This window comes from Ipomoea triloba, chromosome 5 (assembly GCF_003576645.1).
Source record: "Ipomoea triloba cultivar NCNSP0323 chromosome 5, ASM357664v1".
Taxonomy (NCBI): domain Eukaryota; kingdom Viridiplantae; phylum Streptophyta; class Magnoliopsida; order Solanales; family Convolvulaceae; genus Ipomoea; species Ipomoea triloba.
In genome coordinates, this window is record NC_044920.1 from 28,246,769 (window position 1) to 28,267,510 (window position 20,742).

The 20,742-nt window shown below is 35.0% G+C and overlaps 2 protein-coding genes across 2 annotated transcripts in view; both read right to left on the minus strand.

Annotated features, from left to right (window-relative positions):
- LOC116020048 (GPI ethanolamine phosphate transferase 2) overlaps positions 1 to 5,222 on the minus strand; it is a 9,038-nt gene extending 3,816 nt beyond the window's left edge. Inside the window, exons 1-11 of the mRNA XM_031260502.1 lie at positions 5,004 to 5,222; positions 4,731 to 4,824; positions 4,610 to 4,654; positions 4,313 to 4,480; positions 4,153 to 4,237; positions 3,959 to 4,065; positions 2,853 to 2,933; positions 2,522 to 2,574; positions 2,343 to 2,445; positions 1,010 to 1,147; positions 375 to 471 (exon numbers count right to left, since the gene is read on the minus strand). Coding sequence (XP_031116362.1) covers positions 375 to 471; positions 1,010 to 1,147; positions 2,343 to 2,445; positions 2,522 to 2,574; positions 2,853 to 2,933; positions 3,959 to 4,065; positions 4,153 to 4,237; positions 4,313 to 4,480; positions 4,610 to 4,654; positions 4,731 to 4,824; positions 5,004 to 5,140 — 1,108 coding nt within the window. The 5' untranslated portion in view covers positions 5,141 to 5,222. The remainder of the gene's footprint in view (positions 1 to 374; positions 472 to 1,009; positions 1,148 to 2,342; positions 2,446 to 2,521; positions 2,575 to 2,852; positions 2,934 to 3,958; positions 4,066 to 4,152; positions 4,238 to 4,312; positions 4,481 to 4,609; positions 4,655 to 4,730; positions 4,825 to 5,003) is intronic.
- Positions 5,223 to 5,984: 762 nt separating this feature from the next.
- Positions 5,985 to 20,205, minus strand: LOC116018693 (kinesin-like protein KIN-14B). The gene is made up of 23 exons (XM_031258656.1): positions 19,789 to 20,205; positions 17,631 to 17,754; positions 16,828 to 16,914; positions 16,464 to 16,634; positions 16,271 to 16,377; positions 15,833 to 15,964; positions 15,575 to 15,753; positions 14,744 to 14,905; positions 13,976 to 14,067; positions 13,140 to 13,291; positions 12,768 to 12,941; positions 11,874 to 12,020; positions 11,151 to 11,339; positions 10,850 to 10,921; positions 10,371 to 10,423; positions 10,046 to 10,265; positions 9,575 to 9,766; positions 9,271 to 9,471; positions 8,647 to 8,994; positions 8,254 to 8,352; positions 7,217 to 7,357; positions 6,966 to 7,124; positions 5,985 to 6,761 (listed from the first exon to the last, which is right to left on the minus strand). The coding sequence occupies exons 1-23, from the start codon at positions 20,020 to 20,022 to the stop codon at positions 6,315 to 6,317; spliced, it is 3,882 nt and encodes a 1,293-aa protein (XP_031114516.1). The 5' UTR covers positions 20,023 to 20,205; the 3' UTR covers positions 5,985 to 6,314.
- Positions 20,206 to 20,742: the final 537 nt, after the last annotated feature.

A 20,742-nucleotide genomic window follows, 5' to 3' on the forward strand; every position in this document is an offset into this window, starting at 1 on the left:
AAAAAATTAAAAAAAATAAAAAAAAAAAAAAAAAAAAAAAAAGAAGAAGAAGAAGAAGAAAAAGAAGAAGAAAAAAGATTGCAAGTAAAAACTTCAATAAAATAAAAGAGCATTGAGATTATTCAAATAAAAGAGCATTGAAATTATTAGCAGTGTATGACTGTATGGTTATGCTTCTCACTACGATCAAGGTTTCTATATATGCTATTTTAGACTTTCACATTATGAGCCAATAAATACATACAAAACACACACAAAAAATAAAAAATAAAAAAATCGGCAGGTTATTAGATAACTAAAATCACAACATTACTAGTATCCTGAAAAAAAAAAAAAGAAAAAAAAAAAAAGGAGTCAACTCTACGGAATCAAACCTGTCAAATGTTTTAACACTTCTCCCATCAGCATGCCAACATTATTTTTGGGAATGGGAACACCAAAAAGAAGAGCTAAAGATGGAGCAATATCGACCTGGAAACCAAATTAAAAGCAATTCTTCATAGCACATATTCACTTAATTATCCATAATCTTTCTCAAAATTGAAACAAATTCTTTTTTCTATACATGCACATAACAATATAACATATGTACATACATGCATGTGTGTGTGTGTGTATGTGTATGTCAAGGGGGTGGGGGGTGGCAGCAGGTTGAGTTAGGGATAAGTTTAGGTGACAAGTATTGAGAATACTGTACTATTATTACTCCACAAAAACAAAACCGTATAAACTTAGATTATTCATGAGCTTTAAGCCACAGGCCCACAACCATGCCAAACTTCTAAAACTAAAGGAAATGACTAATATTACAGATAGTGAGCCACTTGTAGAGTTGTAGTGATGTGAAATATTCACGATATAACAAACCAAAGACAGATTTTTCTTTTTAAAAAAAATAAAATAAAAAATCATCAAATAGTACAATGCTTTGCATAACTTATTGCCATAGTAGTCATGACATCATTGTACAGACTCATTGTAGCCCTGTAGGATCAGATACTCAAAATACCTGGTTAACTTTGTTATGGGTGACTTTGAAACCACCAAAATTTCTTGGACCGATAAAAAGTGCCAAAGAGTCAGTTTCTTCATATGATGATCCTCCATGATTACCACTTTCAGTCATTCCATGGTCACTAACCACCAGCTGCATATTAGATACATAGCACAGAATAAAGCATGAAAAAGAGCATATATTAAAGTGAGAAAACCAGTATATTCTCAGTCAAATGTGTCTAGGGAACAAATACTTAAGAGCTAGAACAAACAACAGCCTGGTGAGTATACATATTAAAAACATTTAGACATGGAAACTAAATAACATATCAAATCAATTTGTTGAATTTAGGGGTTAATTACCCGTAAAATCACAATGTTTTCCCAAATTAATAATAATGGCACAAACCTCTAATAATATGACAAATTGAGACACCAAGTTACAATGACACTAACAAACATAGCACATATGTTCAAATTTCTGTTAATTCCTTGTGTAAATGAGATACTAAAGCATTTGAAAAGACCAATAAAAGAATGGTATGTAATTTAACATCTCTTTCTAAGCTACAAGAAGATTGGACAAAATCGAGCATGTGTGTATCTGTTTGATCAAAAACTTCATCTTTGATTACTTAGGACTTTAAAGTTATAATAGTTTAGTTTTTAAGGAACTTACCAAAAATATTTATCTTTTTATTTTTAAACAGAGGAAGATTGGATGAAATCTAGCATGTGTGTATCTGTTTGATCAGAAATTTCATCTTTGATTACTTATGAAGTTTTCTTTAAAGTTTTAATAGTTTAGTTTTTAAAGAACTTACTAAAAATATTTTATCTTTATTTTTAAACAAGGTATTTCTTTTATGTATTTTCTAAATATCAATTTGTTAAAGTTCAAATTTATCACTCTCAAATCTCGAGTCAAAATTTGATCAATTTGATGATATGTTGACTCATTTATGGGATGGAGGAGTAATGATAATTAGTCTTACCCTAAGTTTGTCCTCGCTATGTCATTATTTAAAGGCCATGCCATCAATGTAAATTTGACTAAAGTTTGTGCCTAGTTTGGTAATTAACCTTGACTTCTATAACTTCTCTCCAATTAGATGCCATGTTTATTGAAACTACATTAAAAAGAAGATGAAAGATGAATATTTTTAATTAGCATTCCACCCAAAAAAAAAAAAAAAAAGTTCCCAAGTGCTGCAAAAACTTCTTAATTCTGATCCTTAGATAGACTGAACATATGCTTTGCCAACTAATGAGGATTAAATTGTTTATTATGAAAAGGAAGTTGGAAAACAATAAATACCGGATAGCTAGAAGAAAGCAGCACGAACCAAGAGTGTCCGTCCTCCATCATTGTCTTGAGTTTGTACAATTCCTTGATCAATCATTTTAATTGTTTCATCCATCTCCCTCAGTTTGGGGGACATCAGCACACTGGAAATAAAAGTAGAACAAATCAGATAAATCATGAATCTTTGAACAAGTTAAAGAGAAATGGAAATGTAAATACCTCTTGCGCCCACCAATATGTCCAACATGGTCCAAGCCAAGATAATGTAGAATCTGAATTAGGACTTTTAGTTATAATAGATGGCATGATGGACAGACGAAAAAAAAAAACATAACTGAGATTTGACAATGATTGAATAACTTGAATTAGAGGAGTGTCGGTGGGGGAGTTCCTTATACAGTAAAGACTAAGCACTGATTTTTGGTTGGTTCTCTCTTTTTGGGCTGTTGTAAGTATGATCCGAACCATTATTCTCTTTACCATTACATTGCTTGACATGTAAAAAAGCTCTAAGTCCATACAAAAAGAAATAAATAGAAAAATACAGTACCAGAAGACTCCAATCAGTCTGCTTTAGTTCAAAACCCAAATGTCGCGACACATTATGATCTACTTGGACAGTATCCTTAACCTGCAAGATGAGAACCCAGACAACTTATGTTGAGTTCATGGTTTTGGAATCTGAAATACAAGACAAAATCAGGAACATTTCCATGCATTATAATGCAAAATGCATATTCTTTTTATAGCGTATCTCCTAAAGATAAAGAAGGCTGGACGTGGTTTAGTGGTCAAGTGTTCAACCATTAAACCATTAGGTAATGGGTTAAAGCCTTGAAAACACCGCTTTGAAAAGAGAGACAAGTAGGCTAACTCTTCTTTTCTCAAATACAAGAGTTTCACACACTAAGCCTGTTATGAACTAAGATTGGACTAGGGTCACTCAATTGGGCTATAGTGCACATGGCCCAACCCACACTAAAAGATTAAATCCAACCAATTAGCTAGTCTTACCATGGCCTTACAAACCCATATATTCTCTCTTATTTTTTCAATGTGGGACTCTTAACAAAGCCCAACCCTTTTTATCATATATTTCCTCCTAATACTATTTCCATCTGTAGCCATCCACCATAAACTTATTTTATATCAAGTCTATGCATCTTACTTGTACTCCATTATATTAGTTTATATTTTTATTAAGAAGGGAAATATCATAGGTATGGTCACTTTGCTTATTATAAACTACTATAAGAGAAAGAAAGCCATATGTTGCATGGAGCTTTACCTTGCAACATATCTGAACAAAATAACCCATATAAAGCACCCACACCAGAGTAGTTAACAAACAGTTCCTCAAGACACCTCATACTCAGATAATAATAATAAAAGAAATCCAGTTGGCAACCTTAAGTTTGGTGCAAGAACAAGGAAGATAAAGGGCACATGATGTTTCCAATCCCAAAGGGGAGAATTCCTACTTGCAATACAATTTTGGAGAGGTTGCATTACAAACCACACAAATTTGTACCCAAAAATAAAAAATAAAATAAAATAAAATTCAAACCACATATATGAAGAAAAATGAATAGAAAGGAACTTTGTCCGTAAGCATGGTTGAAAATACTTGGCAATAGAGTGCACTAGTAGACTCACAAAGAAACTGCTAACTCCATCATGTCTCGCAAACATTCCAGGAAATAACTTAAGCCATGTTTCATCACCGTGCATCACCATCTTCCAACCAACTCTAAGAAATTGAACTGCATAGCAGAAAAGTTTAAAAAGTTAAATTAAGGGGTACAACTAAATCAATTAGTGAGCTAAAATTGACAAAACTATTCCAACACCAATAATGTTATCATCCAAGAGGGCTTGCGTGTTGAAATTGAAGGCAACATCCAAAAAGCCCCCAATTGCACCAGAAACCATGGCCTGTTTGAAAAGAAAACAGGTTAGACTCCAGCATACATTACACTATAAATAAAGAGAGAGCACAAGTTGATCAACCTTCAAGCGAGGCATAGTGACAGTTGGAGGTGCAGCCTTCGCATGGTAGCCAACTGCTCTTCCTTGATTCAATAATGACTGAGTATATGGCATAGCCTCCTTAAAAGCTTCAGGAGGAGAATGCCCATCTTTTCCAAGCACAAATTCCGCAGGAAGACCATCAATTACCTAAATTTTAAAAAAATTGTGACAAAACGGACAAACATCTAAGCAGACCAACAAGTGATAAGTGATAACAGCCATCAGATTCATCAAACAATCATAAACATTTATAACCAAGAACCCAGAAGTTCATACCATCAGTATCAAACGGTCAAATAAAGGAGGCACCCCAGACAACTCCTGCATTTACAGAAACGTGCAAGTTATCTAACAGCCATAAATGTGAAAATTCTCAATAATTCTCAATATTAAACACCTGATATAAGGATTTGAGCTGATCAGCTGACAAAATGGTTGCATTTTGACCTTCGAATGAATTCGAACCTGGGGGATAAAAACTCTCCAACCCGCTGTAATCATCAGAAAGAACCAACTAATCAAATTTCTGAAAGGAAAGGGAAATTAGTGCATCTACTAGCATTTGAATTTTTTTTTGGAGGGAAGTAATTTTCCTTTTTGGATTTGTTCTTCTCTTTCACCTAAATTCTTCCTTAAGATTTGAATATTTAGTTAAACGGAGCGTACTTACCTGACGCCGGAAAGAGTAGGCTTGACGGGAAAGAAGCCCAAAACGAAGAGAGAGAGACCGAAGATTTGTATTACAACTGCTAACACTGTCAACAACGTTATTTTCGTGCATGTCAATGAAGACGAAGGATCCGCCATTCTTCACTGCTTCCAACACGACTCGACATATTCTGTACTCGTATACGTATTTGTTTCTCAAGAAGAATAAAAATTAAGACTTTCGCCCCAAAATTATGAGCTATTGCAATTTGACCCCAAGACTACAGGCTTGTTTACCAACTAAAAAACTTTCCAAGTTTTTTTTTTTAAAAAAAAAAAAAAATTAGAAAACTGGAGGATGAAAATCATTTTGAAAAAAAAAAAATTTTTTACTTTTAAGAAAATTGGGGAACTCTGAAAAAGTGGTTTTCATTTTGAAAACGAACAATAAACAATAGTTTTATTATTATAGATACAGATGGAGTATTTTACTTTGTTTTCTCCAAATCTTCCATTGAATTGAAGGTAGACGACCATCTTGATCTGGCAAAATTATTCTATGGACTTGGATCCACTTGCAAAATAGACTCGAATTCAAAATACACAAATTATATATTAAATGTTCACAATTTACATACTGAATGTTTACAATTTGAATTGTAAACATTTATGTAAATTGTAAATATTCAATATGTAAATTGTGACACAAGGTAGACCAAATCCATGTTATAACTATTGCTTTGATCTCGAAATATATTCCTTGAAATTATTTTGTTTCTTCAATACTTTTTAGAAATCAAATTTAGAGCCCTAAATGCACAGTTATGTCCACAAAAGCTTCAACTTGATGTTCAACTGTTCAAGCATGTCCAACTATTCAAGTCAAGATAAATTATTGTATCACATCTTTCATCATTCAATACAATTTGACATCTTTTCATATTATTTGATTATCCCTAAATTAATTCATCCCAATATAATATAAATTAATAATTACATCAAATAATCAAAATATAAAATATTATATAGATAGATCAACTGAGAGCATATCTTAGAGAGCAATGGAGTTTTACAAGAGCAGTATGCCAGTGGCAGAGTATTATATACATAACATGCTACAAAACGTACCAAAACTGGAAATTGGTCACAAGGGCAATGACTGTAACCAAGATTACATTAAACCCCACAGAGGTTACTTATCAATGTCCCAAACAAATAATGGCACAAGACGTGCAACATGGCAGATCTTCAAAACACACACAACACAAGCCATGGAATTTAACAACACAAGGTGGTCAAACGCACCTTATCGTTTGCTCTTCAATACTTGCACTTACGACTTCATGTCCTTCAGCACTCCGCCCTTCTCTAGCTCACTTATGAGCTCCCTCAACGCTGGAACCTTCATAGCAAGCGTCCTGTATAATCTAGAATACCTAGCTCGGGTTCCATCTGCTGTCCGAGCAAGTGCAAGAAGGCTTAGGGCCTCGGGAAGCTGTGTGAATAACTGCTTCATCTCCTCCAAGTTCATATTTTCAAGAACAGTTGGTCTTGGAACAACTCGAACGATCTCACCCCCTTTGGGTTCTTGAACTCGGCCATCAGCTTTGATGACCAGTTCAGAATTTGAGTTAGCTCCACATTTGATAATAAAAGGGGATGTTGAACCTGTGTTGAACTGTAGAACATTCCATTGCGCCACATCAGTTTCACCCGCTGACCCCACCGCATCTGCACTATTTACAGTGTCATGAAGCCGATCATCCTCTTCAGGAATTGACTGCACCAAATCATGAGAAGATAAAACTTAAAACCCTGATCTGAAAGCAAACACATGTAACTCCAAGTAGAATACATTTTGGCAAGTATTATCAGTAACATATAGTCTTGGCCTATGAAAATTAACACATTAATGACAACAAATACACACATCATGCACAATTTAGACAACTTGAATTGACTATTGTACAGCTTTGTTACATACCTCCACTATATGGCGAGTTTCTTCGATGTGCTTTTGGGCACATGGATGATCAATGTCAAGTAACGAAGGCATACGTTCTGCAAGCTCATCTAGAGATGAAAGCATTGCTTTCTTCCTACTTCTACCAAGACTGTTAACAGATGATTGCCTCATAATATCCTGTCACAGTAAAACATATTACATTTCAATTGTTTCTTGATCCAAATTCACATTAGTAATGAAATGGACTCCAGCAATGAAAAGTGAAAAACCTTGACTTGTTTCAATATGCCATCAAGAGAAACCAGTGATGCAAGTCGAGCATCTTCGGCTGCAGTTGAAGGATTTCGAACTGGTGAACCACCATCTTCTAATGTGAACAGTGCCACATCGGTCCTCATTTGTTGTAAAATCTGGTTAGAAGTATATAGTTATGATATGGCTTCCAATAAGTTAGTCACTTAAAGATTGGAATAACTTTTACTGTATAAAGAGGGAAAAGTAGAGTTTTTTTTATTGTGCAAGCACCAGAATGGTGATATATCTACATTATGCCATAAGCAGATAGATTAACCCAAGATCATCTCATGGATCTTCAGCTCCGAGAATTTACATAGAATATGTGGACCACCAACAGGATTTCATTTGGTAGTACAAAGGATATCTTAACACTTGATTGATTTTGTATACACTACTCTTGAACAGCAAAATGTGTAGATTAATTTTGGACAAAGGGAGTAAAAGCTAATGCTGGATTTATAACTATTTGTACAATCAACAAAGAGTCATAGTAGCCCAACACAATTTTCTAGATGGTATCAAAACACAGGTGCTCAATCATTTGTTACAATCTAGTGTTTTATCTTTCATTTAGTGTGCTCATGAAGGCATACTTCTGTGCTTCTGTGGAATGAAGCATTGCCTTTATTTTGTCTCACTGCCAGAGGAAGACTATAAATCGCACATTGGCTATTGTGTTTACAGATAACATTATGTCTCACTGCCAGAGGAAGACACAAGGCCATTCTGAGGATAAATCAAGTAATCTAATTAAGTATAGGTGGGATAAACCTAATTCTAAGATCAAATGTCTGTCCTTAGCATCAAATCCTGTGTAACATTGCTATTACAGATTTACAGTAACCCTCTCACAGTTTTTCCTTCTACCCTTTTTAAGAGTATTTTAGGTTTATAGCTGCTGAAATCTTTGCAGTGCTTTGACTTAATAAGAACTTGATGAAAGCCATTTTAAGATTAGTATTCTAGGAGCATCTTAATACAATTTGATATCTAAACACAAATTCTATACCTTTCTTCTCTTGTGATCAACAGATTCCAAAGCTGAACGCAGCTTAGCAACATGTGCAGAGTCCTCTGCCACCTCAGTTGCCAGGGTACCTGCAATGTCCTGATAAAAAAACAGAAGTCAAATCACTAGATTGTTTGAAAGAAAGAAGGGTCAAAAAGGATGCACATTGGAAAATGTAATATCTATGCTGTGCATATGAAACTCTGAATTATAAAAACACAAAATAGCACTATGGGGGCAACTTACCAGATAAATGAGGTAAACATATGGACCCAAATATACAACTTGGAAAGACGAAAAATGCAGACACGGATCAAGTCAACAAATAAATTAAAGTTCAATTTGGAAGTCACGTCTTATTTGCCATAAGCAAAATGCAATATCTTAAGATACCTTCAAGTGCTGAAGCTGAGAACCATAAACTCGCTTTGCATATTCAGACAAAAGCTGACCCAGAGCATCAGTATTAGGAGGCATTGCAGCACCAAGTCCAGCCATCCAGCCATCCATTATTGCAGTAGAAAGAAGTTCCAGCTGACCAGTAGCTCCACCAACTGTGTCGTCAGTAACAGAAAGAAAATCAAAGTTCTCAGCAAGCCAATTTCTAATTTGACGCTGCAGTTCTCCTGCTGGAGTATGAACAAAAAGGGCAGCAAGAGCCTTGTTTCCAACTGCAAAACTTTTAGCTTCCTCAGTTATCTCTCTGAGCTTTCCTCCTGTAACATGCTGCCTCCAAGTTTCCTATACACATGTTTATCTTAGTAGTCATTAACATACAAACTCAAATGACTAGCACAGGTGAAGAAAAGATATAACAAAGCAGCACAAACACCCAAGAGTGGGCAGCATAGACTACACTGTAATTCACGAGAACTTAAATTTCATGTTATTGTAAGGCATATGCAAAAGTAGATTTTCTGCAACCAGAACCAAGTCCAGTCAATACATTGAAGAGAAGACACTTAATAGTCATGAAAGCCAAGTGAACAAGGATTACAGCTACTACACACGAGTTACCTGATCAATACCACGTATCTTAAGAACCACAGACGATAATTTTGACTTCTTTTCTGGCTTTAAATTTACTTTAAACCCGTGAATCTGTTCATCAACCAGAGAGTTATAACGCACGGGAGATCTTCCAGGGCTACTACCACGGCTAGAGCTTCTACTCCGTCCAGTATTAGCTTTCTCCAAAAAACGTTCAACAGGGGAAACCTAAAGAAAATAGTGACAGAAACTGTTACTAGCCCATTAACGGAGCATATGCATTCATGTATTGAGCAAAGCACATGAAGAAAATGGCCAAGTATTCCATTACCTTGATAGATTGGAGCTCTGGTGACCTAGCAAGCAAAGATCTAATATACAAAATCCTAACACGGGAAACAAGCATGGTATCCATTACTCTCTTTGGCTCCATTTTACGAATGAAAGCAAACACAGCATCTCGAATTTCAGCAAGTATCTCATGTTCTCTAGATGCACCAGCTTTAATGACAGCTGCCAGAACCTGCAATTCTCATGGTCAGATTGTTGAAGAAAAATAGGAATTATTTTTGAAATCTTAAACTAGATTTAAAAGAATCAAACACTAAACATCTGAAATATTAGAAAACAGAGGTAGTAGTAAAAAGAGATTCTTTGTAAATCAGAAGAATATAGAGAACAAAAATTGCATTTTAGAATAGATAGATTGATAGAATACTAAGAACATTACACCAACTAAAATTAGTATAGTACTTTAGTCAAAATTACTAAATGAGTAAATTATAGAGTAAAATAACCATACCAGCATTAAAAGCTTGTTTGCTCCATCAGATATGGCAGCAAGGCTGTCATATTGTTCAGGATCAAAATCATTCAAGGCAGATGTGAGATATTCTCCAGCTGGGGTTCTCTTAATATTTTCAGTACCAGGCTTAACCAAAGCAACAGTTCCTTCAGACTTATCTGACACCAAAGGCAAAGGTACCTCATCCACACCTCGTCCTTTAATGTTATTATCATTTCTGTCAAGTACAACCAGAAAAATAAATATATGAATAATGAAAAATGATAACAATATTGCAGATAAACATCACGTTTAAATGTTAATGGTGGACTATAGAATATACCTTCCCATGTCTCGGCTCTGTACAGTTGGCCCTTTGGGTGATGGACTTGACACCTGAATCACAAAACATCCTAATGAGATTCATGAACGACAGTATTTAGCAATTAAATGGGGAGGCCACCAGGCCCATCTAATCCAAATTGGGCCTTGACCATGCCTGCTGGCTAAGGCATCCAGACGAGGCTTTAGGTGTCAGGACAAGAAAATCTTAAGATTGGTCATCAATATTAAGTATAAAACCAAGATACCTGATAGCATGAAAATTATGAGATCAGTAACAGGAATACAGAATCACCTCAGTATTCAGGAAATCTTATGCATTGTCAATAAAAAATGCATCAACAATCTAACTTCATGAATTAGCATGAGCCAACTAGAATTTTTTAAAGTAGACAGCATAACATTAACAGGGAAAAGAAGAAAGCAATAATACAACTGAAAGTTGCAACTTGCAAAATAGGTAAATGTATCGCTGATAACCTGTGGTGATCCAGCTAATGAGGCTTTTTCTGTCAACCTATCAAATAGCTTCTCATTCTCTTCATGCAACCTCTGCAATGGAACATGTCAACGTTTAGAACTAAAAGCAATGGGCTTTCAATTTGCAAGGAGAAAAGGGTGGAAAATAGTTTTCTATTTGCTAAATTTAAGTGATCCTAAAACACAACTGGACACCTTAAACTAAAGTTCATTGTTGACCAAAGTGGAAGTTTACAAGAGTGCCTTACAAACTCTTTACATTAACCTCCTCCCTTTGGAAAGAATTGGCGTAACAGATTACCTCAATAAGTGCATCACGTTTTAAAAGTTCCTCTTCAAGTCTTCTAGTAACAGCTGTAGAATCCATGTTGTCAGTTGTTGGTTTGGAACTAGTCTGCACTGTAGGCCTTGATTCTGAACCATTTATTGACCTTTTCTCACTAGAAGAAAGAGCTTCATTCAGTTGCAACTCAATGCTTTTGAGTTTGGTCTACACAGTAGGCACCAACCAATTAGTGAAAGCAATCAGTATGGAATTATCATTTTTTTCTAATTAGTAGAAAGAATATAATCATCAAGGCACTAAGGGAGAACCAACCGAAACAGGACCTGATTTACATCAGGCCTCTAAACAAACTATACAAGCTTAAGCCAATCTAAAAAAGTATTAGGTACAGATTTATCATATAAAAAGGAAAATATAACTAACTTTCCTGAGTACCTGTAAATATAATTACTAAACAGAGACAGAATGCTTTCTTGATTTGAGTACATGTAAACAGAGACGACAACAACAATAAAGAGTAATAACAATCACAAAATGTTGGAAGGATTTAAAGAAACTGAAATTACCATGCAAACAATACTCCTATATGGCTATATTCCAAAGTGTATGACAGAAATATAACAGCATTTTCATGGAAAAGCAGAAAATGATAGCTAAAAATATTTATTTATATAAAATAAAAAAAAATTAAAAAGAAGGATATATAAGCAACCATTTGCTTGAAAGTGCTCAACAAACCTGTAATGCTTGAATAGTAGAATCACGTTCTTTTATCTGCATCTTCTGCTCTTGCTCCAACTGCAAGAGTTGAGCAACTTGATTCCTAAGCTGTGAGTTTTGTTCCTTCTCTATCTTATGCTTATCAACAAGCATAATGTTCTCAGCCTGCATCCAATGGAAAAATGAAGTGCCTTACAACATGCTTCCTGCCATTAAGCACTCATTTTATCTACTTCTAAGAAGCCCAATATATGACATGGAAGAAACCAAGGAAACAAGGTCCTATTTTTCATCTTAAACACAGTCACAAGTTTGACTCCTACAAGGAGTAAAAAGTACAATAATCCACAATTTTAAGTGGCTGGTTAACATCTTAAGGGGAAAAGTTCTAAATTCATATGTATGCATGTATGTACACACACACACACACACACACATGTCAGTACAACAGCCCTAAACAAAGTATACAAATAAGATGTGTAATAACGTGTCTTGGGTGTCTTTTATGCATAAAATACATCTGTAGTTTCCCCAGAAGTCAAGAATGCAAGCAGCCAAGCAGAACTAACTGCTAAAAGGATAATATATAAAATTGAAAAAAAAAAAAAAAAAAAAACAAACAAACAAACAAACCATTCCAAAACTCAGGTTCCTAATGATATAATTGTTCGAATAAAATAAAATAAAAAATAAAAAGATCTAGAGAGTAAATGTGTAATTGCTTCTGTGCTAAATCAAAGAGAATATTCACTTCGAGAACAATCAGATCAACTACAAAAACAGCATCCAAGTATTTTAGCAGTGTACTCTTTATTTCTTTCATGCAACTCAAGAAAGCTAACACTATGCTTCAGGATGTTGAGGCTGATGAAGCAAGTAAATGTGGAAAGCTAAAGCACAAGAAAACAAAACCTTTAAATCTGACTGGAGTGTAAAAGACACTTTCCAAGCCTTCTGAACTTCATTGAATAGTAGAACACACTGATCATTGGCATGTTTCAGATCCTGTTTTGTTGCCGTAACCTCCTGCTTCAGATCATTGATTTCCTTCTCCTTCTCATAAAGTTCCTTGCGAGCATCATTGGCCTATAGCATAAAATGAAAACTACAGTTCAGAAAACTGCATTGACATAGGCAATGCATGAAGATCTGAAAATGAAGAATAACATATTGAATTACTCAACCCACTAGTTCCAAAAATGAGTAGAAGAATAATTAAGTGGAGTACCAAATCCAACAAATATCAGACTGCAAGTCACAAGAAAAGGCATTAAAAGAACTTACAATATCTCTCCATTTCTTGATTGTATCCCGATTTCCAAGACTTAGTACAGCACTCCTAGCTCTGGCAGAAAAATTGAGGGATGATAATGTCTCAGACAAATTTAAAGCATTTGGACAGATATTGACAATCATTACTGTCTTTGCATTTCCACCTGCATTAAGCCAAGCACAATGAAGAGAAATTGATGGACACTGTTTGAACACAAAAGGAGATTACATATTAAGTAATGAAGTACTTAGCAGATATGAAAGAAATCACAGCAACAATAACAGCCTTACACAAACAAATAAGACAAGGCATACAGTTAAATGGAGACTGTTAGAAACCCTCAGAAGCCATGACTTCATCAAGTATTGTAAACTATGCAACTGATGAACCAGATAACACAATAAACTTTGGAGATTGAAATATTACCAGAAGGTAGAAAGGAATCAATACTTTATGCATACAATGCAACTTCCACAGGAAGAAATATCAGCATCCATTAATTAATAAAATTGATTGGGAATGGTATTCACAGACATCAAACTGAGAAATCCTAAGAAAAATTGAGAAATATGCTTGCATAGGAGTAATAAGCAAACCCCCCCCCCCCCCAACAAAGTCCAGCTTTACAAAGTCCATGTAAATAATTATGTTAGGTCAGGTGTCAACCAACTATTTCATGGTGAGTATGCAGCTTATGTGTCCTCCCCATTTATAAGTCTTTGATGATCAAATTTCCATTTAGAAATAAATTTCACAGCACTAACTGAAGCAGAAAAGAGTATGAGAACACACAGAAGCATTGAAGAAAATTAGTTCACTTTTTGCCTGCAAGGGAATGAACCACTACCTATTGAGTCTGCAAATAACTTTGTAAGCATTGAGTTTCCATATGGAACACTGTCCTTCTTTGAAGTCAATGAATTTAAAACATCTCCTAATCTGCATGTCCAGCATCAAAGCAGTGAGTACATAGCCAAGAACAGACAGCAGGTCCAATCAATGAATGAATGTTTTCCACTAAATATGTAGTGTTAAATACTACATTTTGCACATTGAGTGGAAATTTTCAGACATCGGTTAAGAGTTTAAATCAATTATTCAGTTCTTGACAAGCAATATAGATAACAGGAAAAATGAGATAATCCATTTGAGCAACTAAAATTGTATAAGTTTGTGGTCAATAACTAGCTGCTAATAATTAATTAATAGCCAATACAAGTCCAATCAAAAGCTGAATGCAGGATCTGCAACTCCATTTCTTGAATCATTTTTTGAACAATGCCAATGAGCATTGTGAACTCTGAAGCTTCTCCTTGTGATAAAATCAGTAAATCTCAGATCCATAAAGGTAGCGACACAGACTTTCAGTATGAAACTAAAATTGCAAAGCAGTAGTTTTAATTTGTTTTTAAAAATGCATACTGTAAACTTTCCAACCAAACAAAGCAGTTGCCTATCTCACAGTAAAGGGAACAGGTTTAAAGGACATATGCAAATCCAATGGATGATAAACTGATTTTTAAGTTAAAACTACAAATATAAAGCAATATTTCAAAGTTTGGCCATAAACTTTCAGTGCTGTTGGCAAGAGTATGGGCTCAAACACAGTACTTACGCTGATAGTGAATTCATGACATGCAGCAAATCTGTCGCTTGTCCCCCACTATCATCTTCTACAGTTACACTTTCACTTCCAGCCAAGTCAATGAGTGAAAGCTTGCTGTAAAAATTCTCACCAGTGATCACATTCTCATAATATATATGTACACAGATTATCCTGAGAACAAAAAACAAAAAAATAGATTTAGAAAACAGAAGAACACAACACAAGTTAGCATGTAAACATCAATACCAAGCACAAAAAGATAAGTAATAAAAGGTGCCAAGATTAAGTAAAAAGCATGGCCCGTACTCAAAGAAACACAGGAACAGGCACATAAAAGATTATGATGCATATCGACATACCAATTGAATGTTTCTTGAAGTAAAACATGTAACAAAACAAACATGTCAAAAGCAAAGTATTATAAGTACTTCATATTATTAGTTGCTTTCTTACTATATAGCTTAGGAATCCTCGAGATCTGGAATCCATGTTCCTCTATTATGTGTCCCCTAGTTAGTATAAATACCCTCGTTTTTAGTATCACAATACATTCAATGAAATATAATAACATTATTGATATTCTATGTCTCTCTTTCCCCAGTCTATACTAGCTTCTGCCTTGCCAATTGGTTGTGGCTCTTTGCCCCCTGCAAGACCATTGCCACATGATTTCTTACATGCATGACATAATACATCATGCACTGCTCCAGCAAGTAGAATGATGCATGATATTACAATTCCAAAATAAGCCAAACAAAAACAAAAACAACAAAAAAAAAAAAAAACAAAGAAACAAATGCAATGCAATATTTATCATTGGAAACAAAATACTGATCATACAGATGAGTGGCATTAAACTTTGATGTATTGCTTCCTCGATTCTGAAATGCTACTTTGAGGATTCTGCAAAAATCCAATGGGTTCTCCACCTTTTCCTGTACAAGTTCCACAAAACAATCTGGTAACCTGATGCCAGTTTTTGGAAGATCACCACCAGATTCCAAAAGCAAATCTCTTATCTGCAAAATAATCAGGGAATGTTTAGCCCAAGCACTCAAAAGGAGAGAAAAGCTATCACAATGAAACACAGTATAATACCTGTTCATTGTAGAGCTCAAAGACTGAAACTGAGAAATTAAACTTAGATGTTGAAGTTGCATCCGAATTGGATAAATCAAACAGCTCCTCAAAACATCTAGCATATAAACCACGATCATGACTAGACCCTTCCTGCAAGAAGGTTTAGAACTCATCATAACTATAATGAAAATCAAATTGCTGGTCACATATGAACAATCTCCCCTGTGAACCTATTTTTATGCTGTTTGCAGAACTTTGACTGTCAAACTCAATCAAAAAAAAATCAGAAATGGATATATAGCATTACACTAATAGGAAAACACAATGAAGACAAAACGTATATGTCGCTTAAGACAAATAAAAGTCACAAGCTGCTATATATACTGAATTATGACACAACTAATAGTTTGCCACAAGTATCAATATCAAGTGAAGAGAAGAGAGAGAGAGAGAGACCATGGTGTGTGACTTTCCCGAGTGTGTTTGACCATAAGCAAATACAGAAACATTATATCCATCAAAGGCTGACTGAACAAAAGGCTGAATATCAGTAAATAGTTCAACTGCACAAAGAAAAAGTCAGCGAGTAAGCAAAATCTAACATTGCACAAGAACTGAGCAAGGGGTTAAAAAATGATTTTCGGAATACCTTGACCAACATGAGGACCATAAACTCTATCAAACTCAAAATCCTTCTTAGGATTAGATGCACTATCATCACCAGTATTGACACGAATAGTAAAATCATCAGGGAATTCAACAACAGATGGACCTTCATCTTCAAAAAGTGGTCTTACGCGGCAAAACACTTGTATGTTTCCTGAGTGAGAAAAATCCCATCATGTGCTTATCATAAATACACTTATGTCTTTATAAATGATAGGATATATTTGTCATGATAGTGAAGGACCCTTTCTTTCAAGAAAATTTATCTAACTACGTTTATTCATGCACACTATTGTAAGGAGAAGAGTTTGGGGTGGGAGGGAGGGGGGTAATAAAACTATGCATACCTTTGGTAGTCAATAAGTCATTAAATAATTTTTTCTTCTCAGATATCAGTGGAGAAATCCTAGCTTCTGATTCAAGAGCAGCCTGATCTGAGAGTAAGTCAGAGATTTGGTTATAGATGTATCAGTAACATATAAATAAAAATAAAAATAAAAATGCACATGCTCTTATTGCAACATAAGAAAAATTAAATTTGCATATGCCAAACTTCAAAACAAAAACAAACAAAAAAAAAAAAAACAAAAAAAACAAAAATATATAGAAAAGCAATGAACTCAAGCTTTAGAATATGTTACTAGTGCAACTAGGAGTAGCAGGTAACTGAGGTGAGTATTTGATTTTGTGCTAAGATATGTCTACACTCTGTTTCATATCCTATTAGTGAAACGAACATTTACTTTCTCAAACAATATGAGAACATCTAACTCTATATTTTGTTATGAAGTCAAAGAAGATGGCATCAAATTATCTAATATAGGCATTGCTTTTTAAATGTTAAAAAATTTGGTTAACAATCAATATACATTATGTACCCATGTTTATGAAGTTCTCAAAATTAATAAGAAAATAACAGAAACAAAAAAAATAAATAAATAATGATAATAATAACAATAATAAAATATAAGAATTTTTAAAGAATAAGAATTTTATAGAATCCCCTTAATAAATGCAATGAAGAATTTTGGCAATACATAAAAATAAAAATGCACAGGATAATTTCATATCTTCTCGGCTGTACCCATATCCCTCCAAATTTTGTACATGGCCAAGCCGTTGAAAAACCAAAATACAAGTTTTTTTATACCTAGCTTACGGGTCTTATCAGCAAGTACACCAAGGTAGCGCGTCACACGGTCAAGTTTTGCATTGGAGTATTCCTGCAGATCACTGGCTTCTTGTCGCAACTCTGCATAGTCCTCCCTAACAAGCTGTCACAAAAATTTCTAATGCTTTCAGAAGTAGAATTTTATTGATTTGATACCTCAAGATGGGTGTAAACAGGAAGAGGATTAGCCATGATGTCCTGAGTAGGATAAAGTAAGCAGTATTTTCTTGCATTTTATTTTTAATTGTAACATGTTTGGCATTAAAGTATGTTATTACTACACAACTGTCAAGAAACATAGACAAAATTCCTATAAATTGTTCAAGTAAAATAACCATAATGGTTATTCCACCAAATTGCAAACTGCATATAAATTGGAACTGCTGTTCCAATATATGCATTGAAAAATTATGTAAGCACAAAATTTGGGGTTGGAATCAGCAACTTTGGTCTTTGTACTCAGTAATAATTAACAAGGCCTATTAAAAGGTATAGGTTTCAGACTTGCAGTTAATGTGATGTGCGACTTAAACCCAGTAGTGCACAGCAAATATTTTAACGAATTAAGTTCAACAATTCAAGCCCCCCACCCCCCCAATCCCTAGTTGATGACTTCTAAAATCAGTGAAATGAATAATGAGGCTTCAGAGTCCAACACTGGTTAGAAAATTATTGGCACTAAATACATCAAGAAATGGAAAAATCATCATGTTATAGAAAATCCCAGATATAGTGGTAGTCCATATGTAATAATTGTTTATTAAAACAATATTTATTTAAATCTCGCACAAAATTGTTAAACTGGTGTGACGCTTATGTAACATCAGTTCAATATCTCATAAAGGTTATCCAAAATCAGTTAATTTTAATGATTAACAAAAATACCAGTTCCATTACCATAAATCCATAATGTTGCTTCAATATTTCATTTAGTAAATGCTATTTCAAGTTGTATTCACGCACATCACTCTCTTCAGCAATGTTGTAGAAATCGCTGGATGCCCATCGAGCATTTAACAGGCACCTAGGCGCACAACTAAAAAAAATTATTTTTGTGCATATTGCAACGTGGTTTTTTAGACTTCTAACAAATATTCCTTCAATAAAAATATAAATGTTCAATAGCACAAACAAACAAAATTAAACTTTATTTTTACAAAAAATAATAATAATAATAATAAGGCTGCCTATGCCGACTAAGAGCATCAATATCAGTGGGGTTATTTTGTGGTTTTTGAGGAGTTTTTGTAAATGTGATTAGGAAAGAGAATAGGGGAAGAAAGAGAAAACAGAGAAAAAGAAAAAATAAAATAAATTCTGAAAATTTCAAAAAAAAAAATTAAAAAGTTAGTTTCAAAGTCAGAGTGGCTGCCAGCTGGCGGCCACTCTGACTCGCCCCAGCGGGCGAGTGGGAAGCACGCTGCCGCTGGGGCGGCAGTACGCGCCATGCGTGAGGCGCGCACTGCTGCTTCGTTTCTTTGTTTTTTTTTTTTTTAATTCTGGCATAAACTTGTGTTTTGCAAGGAAGATCAAAGCATGAAATAAGTCAAATAACTATCTCCTACATCAGTTTCAAAGCCATGAATCAGTTTATTCTCTGCCATAAACCCCAAAAAAACTACAGATAAGGATGCTCTAAGCCACCTAGTTGGCCGATATTCCCATTATTATCTTCGGCCTAGGGACGCCTAGGCAAATTTTTACAACACTACTCTTCGGAATTTTTAAAGGTTGAAGTCGCATTTTCAAAATACAATCTTGGAGTCTCATTATTGTAATGGGATAACATATGTAAACAAAATAAAGGGTCAAAGATATATTTTGCATCTCAAAAGTTTAAACACTCATTGGCATTTGGCAGTGGCTAAGACATAAACACACTTTACTCATAAGCATCGGCGCTGTGCTACATTAAACAGATATAACAATATTACCTATGCTTCTACAAATATCCACACCAGGCTACAACTAATTTGCTGTGAACATGAATCCACAGAGCAAAATTAAGGCAATGAGCAAGAAAGTTTTCTCTTTTCAGTATAGTTCGGCCGAAATTACCAAACTCCACAACATAGCGCTTGAAATTACAAGGACATAGTCACATAGACGAAGTAGTTACGGGAAAAGAAATGGTAACCTTGAGTTTGTCCTTCAATCTTAAGAGTCCGGAGTTAAGAGCGTGCTTAGATAGGTCCGAATGCGTGGGAATCGATGCGGAGGAGATGGAGTACCTCCGAACCAAAGGCGCAGGCGGCTTGGGACGATACTGATCGTCGTGCTCCGGCGCCGCCCTCCTAGGTTCGAACCCCGGTAAATCCCAACTCCATCTGTTGTAACTGCCACTGCTGCTGCTGCTCTTCTGCTCCGACATTTCCCCAGTCGCCCAATGTGAGGAAGAAAATTCGAGTTTTTGGAAGCGTAGAAGACGAGAGACGGAGAGGTCACGACACTCTCTCTCTCTCGCTCCCCTCTCTCACTTTACACTTCCTCTCTCTCTCTCTCTCTCTCTCTCGAGCTTTTCAAGTGCTTCTCCTTCTCCAATGTGGCCTCACTGGACTCAAAATTTTCTGTGGTGTTTGATTTTCGGATTGGGGGAAAGCCGAAACGACGCCGTATCTCAGCGTGTGATTACGAAATGGGACACATCTGGGCTTTGGTATTCACAAAGAATATGAGACAGAGATGAGTTGGACGCTCGCTCTCGCGATGATGATTTCATTCCCTTTGGATAAAATTAAATAAATAAATAAAGAAAGAAAAATAAAAAAGTTTGGAGGGAGAAAATTTAATGTTGAAGCGAGAAGGGGGCCCACTCGCCCCGTGGTTTTTTTTAAAGATAAAGCTGGAGGGAACGCGTGAAGGTCTGAGTTCGAAGTTCAAACGTTGTTGGAGTGTTGGACCTTATTGTTTGGATTCGGATGTGGGCTATCAAAGTTTGCTGTTTGGTATTAGCCCAATAAAATTATCTCGCCAATGATCATATGATTCATAATTTCTTTGAACTTACCCATTATTTGTTAAGCGGCATTTAAAGGCTAACAAAATTCAACATATTGTAAGCTTTTATTGTGTCAATACCATATTTTCTAAG

Coding starts and splice junctions, on each gene's coding strand:
- LOC116018693 (XM_031258656.1), bottom strand. CDS start 20,022: ATGTCGGAGCAGAAGAGCAGCAGCAGCAGTGGCAGTTACAACAGATGG. Junction 17,755..19,788: donor GATTGAAGGACAAACTCAAG/GTTACCATTTCT, acceptor TTTTTGTGACAG/CTTGTTAGGGAGGACTATGC. Junction 8,353..8,646: donor CTCAGCTTCAGCACTTGAAG/GTATCTTAAGAT, acceptor TTTTTTTATCAG/GACATTGCAGGTACCCTGGC.